This window comes from Nothoprocta perdicaria, unplaced genomic scaffold (assembly GCF_003342845.1).
Source record: "Nothoprocta perdicaria isolate Ctin4 unplaced genomic scaffold, notPer1 scaffold_59, whole genome shotgun sequence".
In the NCBI taxonomy this organism is placed as follows: Eukaryota; Metazoa; Chordata; class Aves; order Tinamiformes; family Tinamidae; genus Nothoprocta; species Nothoprocta perdicaria.
Window position 1 is genome coordinate 216,597 of NW_020455854.1, and position 14,621 is coordinate 231,217.

The following is a 14,621-nucleotide window of genomic DNA, read 5'->3' on the forward strand; positions in this document are numbered from 1 at the left end:
CTTTATCACCATGAACAAAGTGTGGAGGAGTTTTTATCTGTGGGGCACACTGCTGAAACAGGGGCCATCCAGGGCACCAAGGACTGGTCCCTTCCTTGTGAATGGATCCAGGCTGAGTTGAGGTGGAAAAGCAGCAAAGTGAGGGGAACTCTGGGTGGCCTGCATGGCAATTACCTGCATCTAGGATTCTGTAACAGCAACTAAGTTGAGTGGGTTCCTGCTCAACAACTAAGCTCCTTTCACCACGTTCAAAATGCAGCCCTGCAAGCAAGAACACACAGTTGGTAACACAGCCCCTACAGACACTTAGCAATAAGGTTACTGGGGCAGGGAGTGAAACGCAGTATCACAGTGAACTAGTTGTTTTCATTCATGATCCTGTTTTCATGTGGCACTTGCATTCCTACCTATGTCCTCGCTGGTGCTAGATAACAATGAGCAAATAGAATTCCTCAGGGCCCAGGGGCACTTTGTGAAAGACCAGGCCAGTGTGTGAGGCTGAGGCCAGGCCAGTGTCGCTCTGCCCATGAGGAGAGGCGCTGCCATGGGCGCGCGGGCACCTGCTGCTCGTGCGCTGCACTGCCAGCTCAGTGATCCAGCAGTCGGCGTGGTGACAAGCACAGAGAGCCTTTCTGGTGCACAGCAGCCACCAAGTACAGGACTGTGTGTAACAAGGCAGGAGGAACCTTCTTGGAGYGCTCTCACAAGCCTTGGGGAGGCAGGAGGGTCAGGGGATCATTACACAATGGTAGTTCCTCACCACAAATCCATGCTGAGCGATAGCGCAGTCTTGCAGCACACAGCCCAGTCTCAGCCGTTCAGGAGCTCAGAAGGGAAATCTCACAGGAGCAGATGGGAGACTGAAGCGCAGAGGGGGAGACTTTGCTGCAGGCCACATGGCAAGAGGGAACTCAACATTCAGCTCATTTACATTCAAGTCTTCTCTTTTAGAAAGACACTGATATCAAAAGTGTAGCAGGTTCCTTTCCCTGCCAACAGTCATTTTAAGAGTGACTGAAAGACTGAAATCACTGGGTCCTCGTGGCTGGTCACAACCAGCACGCTGCGGAACTTGTCGAAGAGCATGAGGAGCTGCGAGCGGCGCATGTTCTCGTTGTACATGATCTCCTCCAAATGGTGTCGGCCCCGGAAATAGTGCAGCAGCCTGTGGGAAGGACAGCAAGTGAGGCACAAGGGCCAGAAGCAGCTGCACCCAGTGAGAACCAAGTCCTGCCACCCTCAAGGTCTTCCCGTGACGTAAATTTTGCCCACAGAGAAGTTCTGGGGTTGTCAAGTCTCCAAAAAACCCCCAAAGCTTGAGGTCTCAGCCAGTACCACAATGGCTGCTGTAATTCCTGATTCTCTTTAAAAAAAGKCAGCGCTGATGCATCTGTGCTGAGTGCAGACACGATAACACGGACATCAGATGACYTCAGTGCTGCACAGCCCAGCCCAGAGGGTCGAGGACAGTCCCCAGCAGCCCTCCCCTTGCTCAGACTAGTTCCCCAGAGCCCCTGCAGCAGGAACCAYGAGCCAGCCCCCAGGAAAAGCCTTAGGTTGCTGCTCAGTCACTGCCTGAACAACCTCCCAAACACAGGCACCACATTGCACATATCGCTGAAAATACTCCCACCAGTCAAAGCCCAAACACATATGTCAAGATCTCTTCCCCAGCTAAACACAGATGTGTCCCTGCATGTGTTACTGTCTACACTAAATACCCATCACTTGTACTCTGCTCCAGGCTTCAGCAGCTTTTGTTAATGTTTCTATACCCAGATACTGTTAAGGAATACACCAACCTGCTGCTTCAAGCCAAATGACAGTAAAATGACTGGGGATGACAAGACCTGCCTTCCGATTCCCTCCTGCAGTTCTCTGGCAGGAATGGCCTGCAGAAGTCACCATAYACCCCGGGAGTGAGCACTCCTGCCTGCCTGCAAGTCTATCTCCAAGCAGAATAGGGTCTCTCATGCTTTCTGTGCAAGACTGCTGCTCATCTGGCTCTTTGCTGTTACTTGGGCTATATCCCAGGCAGCCTCACAGGGTATAGCCCAAAGCAAAATGAGCATGGTAGTGCAAACACAACCAGCCACAAACCTCCTGTCCACCCTCTGGCTCTCAAATTCATATTACGTAGAGCATAACGGATATGTCTTCTTATACACAGTACAAAGAAACAACAAAAGTCAAGTTCCAGTAATCTCCCACTGGCCAATTAAACTAGGCTGATCAGTTCCCTCCCCTGGGGTCGCTGAAAACCAGTACCCCATGCAGGAGACATAGGGGTTTGAGTGTGTATGTGTCAAAAATGTTCCCAGGGGCATTAACAATAATTCCTGACCACACTTACAGGTCTTGGAATTTTATTCTTTATAGGCACATGTCTCAGCTTCCTATGGAAATGCTTGCCCAGACTTTTACCTTTAAAAATGGTCTCATCATTATCACTTCTACCAGATYGTTCTCTCAAAGAATCTGCTTCCTAAATTTATCCATTTTAGCCCTTCATTTCATGTATTTAGCTGCATCAAATGCTGCCTAACCCAGGTCACTGTGTTATTATTTCTGCCTTGTTTAAAGCTCCTCCCCTAACCTGTTCAAAAAGTGGTTAAAAAAAAAAAAAAAGATTTTAAAAGCTCCATATTCTTTCCCCTGTACAAAGCTACTCAGTGTGATCATCCCTCGTCTCAGCCTCTGAACAGCACTGACTGCTATGGAAGTGCCTATGAGTTGGCCTTCGATGGCAATACAGACAAAGCAATTTTCCAATAAATAAATCCAACCTCAAACTCAAGAAGAGTCTGGATTTGTAACTGGTCAACATGAAATACTTTCTATTCCAATAAAAGCTAGAGAGGATATTAAAGAATATCACAAAAATGCAGGCTGGAAGAGACTGTTGAAGTCTTTGGTCCAACCTCCGGCTCCAGCAGGACTATTGCCAATGCTGTAGCTTTTTCTAGCCAACCTCTGAAACTCTCCAAGGATGAAAATCCATCCACATATCTGGGTAATCAGTCCAGGGCTTCACCACCCTTCTGGGGCAGAAACGTCCAACTGTCTATATCCAAATGTCTACCAAGCTGCAACCTGGGACAGTGCGGGGACAACAGCTTCTATTTGTTGTCGATCTGCCTACAGCCAAATGCAAYTGATGAAAATTCCTCAAAGCAGCAAAGGACCTTCATCTCTCAACTTGTAAGAGCAGGAAAAGAATTCCTGAGAGTGACTCTTCACTCACAGTTTGGTAGAGAGCCATGAGTGAAGCCTCAGGCTGTCCTGAAAAGCCCCCTCAGACGTGAGACGTGCAGTGAGGAACAGAGCTTTGTGTCCTGTACTGAGGATGCAGCTCAAAAAGACCTCATCTCCTTCTCATGTTTACCTCTGGAGAGACTTGTCCTCCTTCCTCCTGCTACACCGATGAAAAGAACTTGGATGTGAATGCTATGAGGGTTAATGCAGCCAGTAACAGAGCCAAACTTCAATATTCTGTATATCCCATGAAAATTTCTACCTTCCAAATCCTGACTGTGCATTGTAAGGGAGAGGGACAAGCTCTTTCTCTGGCTGTGTAATGGCCAGCAGGGGTTCAGGAGCAGAACCACAGGAAGATGTAGCAGGCTGAACTTCACTGCTCTTCTGAAGATAGACCATCCTGTTGAGTGCACACACAGTTATTCTTGGAAAAGCAACCACGGTGTATTTAGTCAGTAACTGTGCATTTATGACAAGAGTTTGTGCTGGGTTGCAGCTGATACAGCAGAGCTTTTTCTGCAGCACAGCCCTCATTATGCTGCTGTGCCTCAAAAACAAGCAGAAAGGAGAGCTGACAGTAGCATCTAGTGGCTAATGAAGAGGAACAGCTCATTTACTGCACTGAGTTCTTCACATTTTTTCACATTTTCATTAAGAGTGCTTACCCAGACCCTCACCTTCTGCTGGTTTAAACTACAAAGAGAGAGAATACACCCACAGCCCTCAAGTTACAGTGTCTCAAGTCACAGGTAACCACAAGCACCTTGCACAACATTCCTGTTTTAACATTCCAGCACCCTACCCATTCATGCAGTTTGTTTATTGTATCTTCTTGGAGATAATTAAGGGACTAGAGCTTATCTCAAATGAGGAAAGACCGAGAAAGCTGGGGCTGTTCAGCCTGGAGAAGACTGAGGGAGGACATTATCAGTGAGTATAAGTATCTGAAGGGAGGGAGTAAAGAGGATGGGACCAGACTCTTCTCAGAGGTGCCCAGTGATGGGATGAGAGGCAAGAGGCACAAACTGAATAACAGGAAGTTCTGTCTGAACGTAAGAAAAACTTTTTTCCTATGAGGGTGACAGAGCACTGGAGCAGGTTGCCTAGAGAGGCTGTGGAGTCTCCATCCCTGAAGATATTTAAAAGCCATCTGGAGAGGGACCTGGACAAGCTGCTCTAGCTGATCCTGCTCCAGATGGGGGGGGTTGGATTAACTGATCTTTAACAGATGATCCAGAGACAGGGAGGTTCAGAATCCTCTGTCCAAGCACAACTATGAATCTGCCAGCCAGTCCAAAACCTCCCCCACAAATTCTATCCAAAGATATCACCAACTTTGTTTTGTTTTCATCTTTCTTTCTCACGGGTTTAGTAACCACTTATTTGCTAAGGAGAATTAAACACCTTCCAAGTTCTCAAATGGCCAAAGAGAATATCCTCTGAACAGTCTTCACAGTAGATGCTGGTATGAACCTAGTTATAAAAGGTGGAGGAGAAGAGGACTCAGAACAGATTAGTAACGACTAATGAGCATGGGAGATCTGTATGGAACAGACCAGAGCACAGCACAGCTGCAAACTTTGCTGCAGATAAGAGAAGTATTTCCTTACCAGTGCAGCCTCTTGAGGCTATTTGACTCTATCAATCCTAGGGTGAGAACCAGATTTTTAGGAGATTATGGACTGAATCTGGGAAGTATGGGAAAAGCTGCCGCACTTTCCCCAGGTAGTTTGCTTCTTCATCAGTTTAAAAAATGGTGAAAGTTGCATTCCAGTGATGCCACTGTATTTTGAAGAGCTTCCAAAAGTCAAGTAGTTCTCCCCCACGTTTCTCCCAGATGGTTGGTTATGAAATGAGGTCATTCTGCTTCTTACAATGTGTAGAACCACGTCTTGGATAGCTTTGTTGTGTTGAAAGTTGCAAAAATAATACTGGATGCTACTAATCACACATCCTAGTGATTTAACCCACAGAGCTAACTAGCCCAACCAACTGAACAGCTCATCTCAGCAAAAGAGATCCTGAAACCTTTGTAGGCTGCTCCATAGAAGCATTCAGGCTGGCTTTATATACAATGCTCTTTTGCTCTGCATCGTGTTTGCATGGAATTACACACCTTAAAATGATGAATAGCTTGCTTGGAATGACAGCGTCAGCATGGCTGGGTCTTTGCTGTGGATGTTTAAGAAGTGTTTGAGGCTATGCAATTTTATGCCTACTGTGTGTAGACACAGGAAAACCGTCACGCAGACAGTCAAGTCCCTGCTGTCCAGTCATACGTCCTGGTGCTTTTTCACCTATTGAGGACTTTGCTAGCAAGTGTTCTAGCAAAACAGGTGTTAGTTATTGTCAAAATTCCTGTGTACAGATGAAACAAGTATAAAGAGAACACAAAACCCAAGCCAGTGGAATTTGCTTGGAGTTTCTACCCATCCTTCACTAAGACAGCAAAGATAAGACAAAACTTTACCTTCTGCACTCCTCATTCCCTACCTCGCAAACATGCGGAGATCCTCTGGGTTCTGGGCAGCAGGGACATTAAGAATAGCTTCCCGCTCATGTTCCAACAAACTTGCTAGTAGATTCTCTGTCATCCTTTTATTTAGTGGCGAGTCTCCACCAGGTATCAACTCAGCACTGGAATTATCCATGCTAGGGCTTGTCAGAGTCATGTCATCACTGCTAGCTATAAGGGAAAGACAGAAGACACACAGAACATTTATATTCCTCATGTCAGTCAGTTCAGATGGTTCCTATGAAGTCTTTCCAATCAAATCCTTCAGATTTGTGGAGCAAATAAAGTGGCTCTGGAAATGATACATGTATCTGCAATTAGTCAAAGGACAACACAGGGATTTTCTCAATGGAAAAGTCAAATGTTTCAACAAAGTCATCTATTTATGTGGAAAATTGTACCCTGGGAGACTATGAACAGTCTATAAAAAACATCTGAAAAGAAAATTCCCAGCCAGCCCTGTTGGAATAGAGTGAAGTGGTAACATGAAAAGCCTATCAGCACAGAAGGTGGGAGCAAGCAGAAAGAAAGGCCAAGAAGCAATATCCTCTCACAAGTGAGCCAGATGAGCAGACTGCAGACTTATATGATTCATATTCCAAAACTTCTGTCCTAATTCATGACTCGTATAAAGCAAAAAGTTGTGCAAAGAATCTCTCCTGATCTCCAACCCTAATGCTGATTGGATTCTGGGAATCCTGCTTGTAGCAGCAGAGCCATGGAAGTTTGGGGACTTCAGCACTATGCCTGATTTACACTCCTGTAGAAGTGAGGACATTAAAGAACACAGGGAAGAAAATGAGAAATCAGCCCTTTATGAGAACACCACCTAGCTCTGCTTTCTGCTTTCCCTGTGGCTCTACAGCCCATAGAAACCAATGCCGTTTAAAACAATTCTCACAAGTAATTTTTCCTGTCTTGATAACCAAAGTTGACAGAGCAACAACAGTGCAGGCAGAGCACCATCTCTGTCACTTTTGAGTAGACCAAGGAAGTGGAAAGTTAGTTGGAAAAAATGTCTCTGGAAAAAAAAGTACCTCTGATAAAATGAAAATATTTTATGTGACCAAATGAAAACTCGTCAAGTTATAATGGGCTGCTTTGTTTAAATCAAGACTTTAAGCTTATAGTTCCTAAGACTCTCACTAATGTCCAGCTCCAACAGGAGCTGGCTGTAACTAGCAAGCACACTAGCAAAGAGGAGCTGCCTTGCTAGAACAGACTGATTATCTAGAMACAATTAAGACAAGCTCTAAAAGCAAGTGGTGGTCTGAAGAGAGAAAAGTATGCTCATACTTGGAGAACCAAAGCTGAGAGCATTGGGGGTGCTGAGGCTTCGGCCCCCAACCCTGGCAGTAAAGGGCAGGTCTTCATCTTGGCCTCGGAAATCCTCCTCGTTCGGCGGCACCATCAGGCAGACGTASGTGTGAAGCTGAATGAGGAGCCGATGCTGGAGCATCCAGATCACCATCTGGATGAGTTGAGTCTGCAGAGCAGGACATGAGGTATTGAGCACACACAAAATAAAATATGCTTCAAATACAGGAGAAAAACAATGCACAGGGCATAAGAGATTGCAAGGCAAATTTTATAGGGGAGAAATGTTTTCCACACAAAATCGCTCTTTCCTTTTCTCTGTATAGTCAGCGTACGCTTCCAAATGCAAAGTGACCAGTCCCACACCTGATCCACACCTAAAGGCTGTGAGGTGCCCAGAGGCAAGTTTCAAAGGTGCCAAGGGATGACCCTCATGCTAAACAATCAGGCAAGACTCTTCCCTTGCACTGGAGCAGCTGAAGAGCTCTGGAGTGCCCCAAAAGGGATGCTGAAAGCAGGGGGGAGAGTGAGGGAGCCGTGCRTAGGTGCTCGCCAGGGCCGGCTTCCAGGGGCTCTGCAGGAGCATTCAAACCCAGCAGCCTGTCTGCATTTCTGCACAAAAAGCCTTTTCATTTCCAAGCCACTGTAGGCAACCCTTCCCATAGCAAGCAGCTCTGAAAACACTGACTCACTGACAAAAGCTGTTTGGGGATTTCATAGCAACCAGCACTGTTTTGGTGACAGGAACACATGCAGACTGAGCTCACATTCTGAGAAGGAAGCTAGCTCTGCTGTATTAATCACCAGGATGATGGGCCAAATCTCAGTAAAAGCCCCAAATTGAAGTTCATTGACTCTGTCCGATAAATCATACAACTTTCAGTGACTTTCAAATCATGTAAGAGACATCTTGTGTTTGCTGACAGACCCACATCTTGTGTTTTTAGGGATTCCCTCCTCTCGGAGCTGAATGGATTTGWCTCCTAAAACACATTATCTGGGACCACCTTCAAACATATGTTTTTCAGAAAAGGCTTTTTTTTTTTTCCTAATATTTAAATTTATGAAAGGGGATGGCTGCCAAGAGATACTGAGTGCTTTCATGCATTACTTTGCTAACATCTGAAGTCAGCCTGGAAGAAGCAGGGAGCTTATTCCAGTGATTAGAATGATAGAAACCTTCCTTCCAGATGCAGGCCTGGATGGAAAGATGTCTCATGTGCTTTACTTAAACTTCAACCTGCTGGCACRCAGCAGTGTCCGGTTAGTCAGCTCCATGTCATTTGAAAAGCCAAGGTCTGCACATTTTGCAACACAAAATAACCTCAAAAAATGCCAGGCAGTTTGAGGAGACTGCACAGTGGCTTCGCAGAAAGACTGGCTGGACTAGACCAGCAGACTCTGCTGTGGACCTGGCCTGAACTCCACCGGTCATTGAGACGGTTTCATGAATCACAAAAGCAGTCAGTTGAGTTTGTCACAGCTCGTTGCGCAGGCAGAGTCTTATCCCAGGCTGATTCAGTTCTACGTACACACATTCACCTCTGCCCTCTTGTGCGAGCAACTCGAAAGCCATTCCCCAGGCAGCAGCGAGTGGCTGCTCAGTGGCTCAGTGACAAACAAGCAGCCAGACAAAAGGGGTGTCGCAGCTTTATGGCTCCGCTGGGCTTTCCGGAAGGGAGGACTGCCAAGTGCCTTTGGGCTGAAAGAGGGAGAGTGCGAGACAGTGGTGACTAACTCAAAAACTAGTTCTTCAATGTCACATACAAATGCTAAATGAAATACTTAAGTGAGTCTGAGCTCCTGCCAGAGGATGAGTGAGAATGATTAGCATTGAAGGTTATCCACAATGAGCTTGACTTTAGTGCGAATTCAGTATCTCTAAAAACCGAGTCCTGCAAGAAAGCCCAAGCACTGCAGCATCCGAGGACTGGCCGCACGCCCGTCTCATGTCACCACTGCATTTCCCCTTTGTCCTATCCACACAAACACTTTTTTCTCCCATGTTTAAACCTATTTCTTATCAAAAATAGCAAGTGTTTTCATAGAAGAGACCAAGCAGAGGCTTTGCAATTAACTTCTGCTGCCAGTTCTTCAGGACAGGAGCACTAAACTTATGGTTGTTCTCCATCTGCTCTTCTGGAGCCTTGACGGAGTTTTCAAATAGGACTAGAGGAGGGAGAGCTTCCCTGCACCAGCTGCACTGTTGTGTCTGTCTGAAATGCTCTTCCTCCCTCACGGATACAGGGTTGTCATCTTCATGCTCAGTCTCAGCTGGGCTCCTTTCCAAAGCCAAAAAGGGCTGGGAGCAGCTTCCCAGGAAAGGGAACGCTTCCRTCCCAAGACTGCCCACGCCCACTGTCATCATGTGGCCCTGTAGGAAGCCACAGCCAGCTTTTTTTTGGCTGCACCATGACGGAAATACAAAAGGAACTGGGTTTTGTTGCTTAATTTAGCCCAAGATGGGTTCTAAATTTCATCCATATTCCCCTCATCTTTCGCTCCCGCCGCCTCTCTGCAGTCTGCAGGCTGCTCTTACCCGCAGCAGCAGCGGGATGGCTCCCACCCGCACGGATCAGCCCGGGCCTCCCCGGCTGCTCCCCMTGTTGCAGCTCAGCAGGGCCCGGGCGAAGCCACCGCGTGTCACGGTGCAAGACTGCGTGGAGGCCGCTGCTGACAATACCCGGCTTTGTGCTTGTGGACAAAAGCAGGGAACGTGTGCTCGCTTCTGAGGACATGGCCTGTGGACGTCAGCGCATCTGGGCAGGCTGAGGCAGGTCCTGGGAGGGACAGGATCTGACCCTCATTATTCTCTTTCCTCTTGAATCAAAGAGAGCGTTTGTAAAACTCTGGTGTAATGTGTTAAAGAAAACGTATTCCTTGCCAGGATTTGTTAATGCTGTTTCCTCTCTAGGCCCAAAAAGCAAAGGAAAATGCCAAGATAACTGGTCCTAGCAACAGGTTCAGGGAAGGGAAAACAACAACAGAGCAGTGCTCAATCCTAGCTTGGTGTTTCTCAGCACACAAGGATAGACCTTTACTGAAAACACTGTATATGAAGTACACGGTCCCCCTTTGTCCACCTCAGATTGTCTAGTTAATCTGGCACATGAAACCTTCACAACCAGACTCCAGATGTCAGTGCTACACTGGGTCAGTAAAATGAGATCTTCACAGCTGTTGTGATACATGGATGTTTGCCCAAATATATCAAGTTCCCCTATCATTCAATGCATCCTCTTTTAAAAAGAACAAATCAACTACTAAGACTATCCCCTACTTTGCATAAAACAGACTTTGAAGACCCCTTTAAATGTAGGTCAAAACATTTACCATTCTTTAGTATCACTGTTTTAACCATTACACGACAGCTCTGAATTCTCACTCTGCTCAAGAGGACTTAACTATTCCCTCCATTTAGGCCTCAAAAGATGCATTTTTTTAAACTGCCACACAGAAAAGCTCTAATTTCACAGCCAGTCTAATAGAGTATAAATGCACCTAAGTACTCCTTCCTTCCCTTTGCCAACAAAAGCTCCCATGACTCCTAACATCTTCCAGATGCCCTGCAGAACAGTCCCATTTGTAGCATGTCTCTCAAAAGCACACAGGCTACCCAGCCKTCGCATGCAGCTCTCCTCCCATTCCCACCCCTGACACAGCCGCTCGTTTTCCACTGGGCAACTGCAAACTGCAAGTTGTCCTCATGTGTAAGGCAGAGGCCTCATCTACTGGCTGCCTTCATCCCAGCAGGATGGCTGGACTTATTAAAAGAAAAATGGAAAAATAAATGTGTTTTGTGCAAGGAGAGCTGTCCTATCTTCCCATCAGCTTGCTTTCTTCTTCGGAGTGCTTGCACACACATGTGCACACATGCAAAAACACACATGTGCACACATGAACCCTTCACAATTTACTCCACAAGGAGCAGGGCTCCTTGGGTGTCTGGGTTGCCCTTCTATTTCAGCAGTGGCTGCTTGGCTCTAATGTTCAGATCAGCTCTGGACACTCCAGCAATGGCATACAGGGACAGCGGCACAGGAAACACCTGGGAGCCACTGGGCATCCTCTGCCCACAGCCACATACACTGCTTACCAAAATTGAACTCTTCTCTTTATCTATGCAAAAAATGTATCTCCTCCTACATGCATCTTTGGAGAAAGACCACCCATAAATGTACAACCTGACTTATATTTAGATCCACTTTTAAGGAATTTGAAAGAGAGTCTTCAAACATGATTGTAATCTCAGATAAACTATCCCATTATGTTCCTAAAATCAAAGCTTATAGCTCTCCTATACTTGAAGCTAATACCACCTCAGTGAGAAAAGCCATTGCAGCTTATYGCAGGAAAAGGCTCAAAAAGCTGTTAGCTCTACTCAGAGAAGGAGCAGATTCTCCTATGGGCAGAAATGTTTACTATACTCTTTAGAACCCGTACTCTTCTAAGGCAGAAGAAAAGAGAATGATTCCAAACAGGAAGATAAATGGCCAAAGCAGCTCTTAGATGAAATGTTAATGTGCTTGCTGAGGCCCTGCATGCCCTTAGCTACTGTACATCATCTCAAGCCTTCTTGGTCAAGACAGCCAGCGGCAGGCCCAAGCAGCTGATACTGCCCTCAATCCCCATATATATCCTCTCTCAATATTAAGGAACATATTTTTGGACCATATTCAAAGCAACTTACTCAGACATAGTTAGCCATTCAGTATCCCAGCTGTACAGCAGAGCTGGGAGGATCCTCATTATGATTAGAAATGACAACAAGTTTATAGCCAGCTACAGTGGCAGAGCTTAAAAATCTAAATTCTCACTGCAGCTTTGACTGTGAGAGCTGCTAGACTCCTTCAGAAACCCCCCAAGAACCCTGAACACAGCCAGGGCTGGCAGGCACAAACAGAAACTCTGACTCTGTCGATCCTGGTCGCTGTTGGCCCTTGGACAGAAGTACCGGCAGCGCCCACCACGCTTCCTGGCCAGCGAGAGCAGAGGCTGCACCACGGTGCACCACGGTGCAAGAATGCAGCCGTGCATCATGGTGCAAGAATGCAGCCCTGCACCATGGTGCAAGAATGCAGCCCTGCACCACGGTGCAAGAATGCAGCCCTGCACCATGGTGCATGAATGCAGCCCTGCACCACGGTGCAAGGAGAGGGGATCAAAAGAAAGTCCTGTCTCTAATGCAGGGCATGTGTGTGGACAAAGGCCACTCGGGCAGATACCACTGACCACGTATCTCCCATTTGTAAGACAGAGGACCAGGGACACAAGGTAGACCTGCTCAAACTTTCCAGGCAKCCCTGACTTGCTTAGAGTACTGCAGGTTGTTGGTATCTCCTGCCAACCAACAAATGCTATAGCATCCCATATATAAAAATACCAGTGTCTGTTTTTCCACACACTCATAAAGGAATGGAGCAGTTCTACTCATTTAATAGCAAGCAAACAAAAATGACTTTGTCCTCTTGTCAATAAAGAAGTATGACTTTGTATAAGAACAGTAGGAAGTCACTACACAAAATGGGAAAGCTTTTAGAGCCTTCGTATTTTCTGCCCATTCAGAAGCACAGGCCAAAGGAGGGAGTCAATCCCACACTTAAGACAAGCATCAGATTGGATAGATGCCATGAGACCGTAACAGTTTCTACAAAAATGTAACCGTCCCCCTCTTACTGGCCTTCCAGTTCAGATGACCTCCAGAAATACAGAGACAGTACTGTCAGCATGATGGAAAGCACAAGATAACAGATCACTAGTGAAGTTCTTCAAAGTTAAAATGAAAAAAAAATCCCTTCCTAAGTACACAGAGAACAAAATTACGGTGAAAGGTCCAGACTTTGTTGTTTTTTCCCAAAGGCAAGGCAAATACAATTTAACAATATTTACAGTTCAGAGTGCAGGAGCTTTTACTGCTACAACAGAACAAAACCCCACTCACGTTTCATCAGATCGACTGCTCTATCAGCAAGATCTCTGTGACCTACAAGCGCAGCCTGACCACCCTGGGCCACGGCTGGATTGCTCCCCCTTAAAGGTGAGTTCCGAACAAAACAATATACAGAGAGCCCTCCGTAACTAAATCAACGTGGAAGCAAAGCCGCCTTCTGCATCAGTGACCTGACTTGAAAACCTCTAAAGACCCTCTYGAGCCCCAGAGTCCCCCAGGGACTGGCAGCTTCTCTCTATGAAGGCACCCAAGGCTTCCCGAGATGCCAGCAGGTCTCGGCCACCTCCCTCCTGGGTGTGGGCACATCCCGCCACTGCCATCCGAGTCCTTGGCTGCTACAGTTCCCGTGTCCYCCACAGAAGTGTTAGAGGCACTTTTCACAGTATCATCTGCTGAAAGGATGATAAAAACAAGTTATTTTCCACCTTTAGAGACCCACTGTGGCCAGGGAGTATCAGAGTGATGACTGCCCAAAAAAGCCCTTTTTTGCAATCCAGCAACCCTGGCAAACACGTGCTATTACTTCAAGATTCTCCCCATAATGGCAGCAGTAAGCAGTAGATTTCATATATTGAAACAAAGTAAGACTTCTGAGAACAAATAGAAGTTTTTAAAGAGAGCCRTTGGGCAAACAATTAATTCTGAAAAGAGTACTGAGAATAAAAATGTCTCCTAAAGCTACATCAGCTGGAATAAAATGAATGCCGTTAATTCAGTTTACATTTTTGAAACACAATGCAGTACCAACAAAAAAGTAGCCAAAGATGGCAGCTAACCAGTACACACTACTGAGATTACAAGCTACACAGTTATCTTTATCTCTGATCATAATCTCTGCCTAACTGTAATTACAACAAATTCGCCTTTTGCCTGAGTGCACAATTGATGTCAATCTTTTAAATGCTTGAGCAGCAGCTAATTTAATAGACAGTGAGTTGTCAAAGCAAAAAGGCTAATGAATAAGGAATCAGTTAAAGAAATCTGCCTAGACTCACTCTGCTGCACTGAGCTGTGCTCAAGGCCCAAGCTTCCTCAACTGGGAATGTCACAGGAGCAGCCAGTGGGTCTTGCATTATTTAGTTCTTCCTCACATTTCACCAATGCCCAAATCCACCCACAAGCCATGATCTGTGCAAAGCAGTAACAGGCAAATGTCAAATCTGTTGATATCGAAATGCTAATATTGTAACACGTGGACTTCAGTTGACTACATGCTGAGCCTACTGCCTGGATTTGCCTTTAAGCAATTTAAGTTTCATGTAGGAAGCGAAGGGAATAGACAGTTTGCATTGTTTGAAACCCAGACTGGGAATTTAAAGTAGCTGCAATATGTAATAAAATATAATTAAAATAGGCCTTTTTATTTGTGACTGCAAGGAATCAATGAACTTTCCTTGAGCCCTACTAATTTACGATCGTTTTCAACAGACCAACAGAATTTCATTTTTCCCTATGAGATCTCTCAGGGAAAAGCAACATTTTTATTTAGGAACTTTGTTTTTTTTGGTACAGATCATTCACATAGTTTCATCTTGCTAATTGTCACAGCTTTTTGGCACTTGGACGTGAAACAACATATCA

General features: G+C 45.8%; 1 protein-coding gene across 1 annotated transcript in view; it reads right to left on the minus strand.

Annotated features, from left to right (window-relative positions):
• Positions 1–120: 120 nt before the first annotated feature.
• Positions 121–14,621, minus strand: part of NPRL3 (NPR3 like, GATOR1 complex subunit) — a 40,500-nt gene continuing 25,999 nt past the window's right edge. Inside the window, exons 10-13 of the mRNA XM_026048949.1 lie at positions 7,070–7,259; positions 5,752–5,944; positions 761–1,165; positions 121–261 (exon numbers count right to left, since the gene is read on the minus strand). Coding sequence (XP_025904734.1) covers positions 1,000–1,165; positions 5,752–5,944; positions 7,070–7,259 — 549 coding nt within the window. The 3' untranslated portion in view covers positions 121–261; positions 761–999. The remainder of the gene's footprint in view (positions 262–760; positions 1,166–5,751; positions 5,945–7,069; positions 7,260–14,621) is intronic.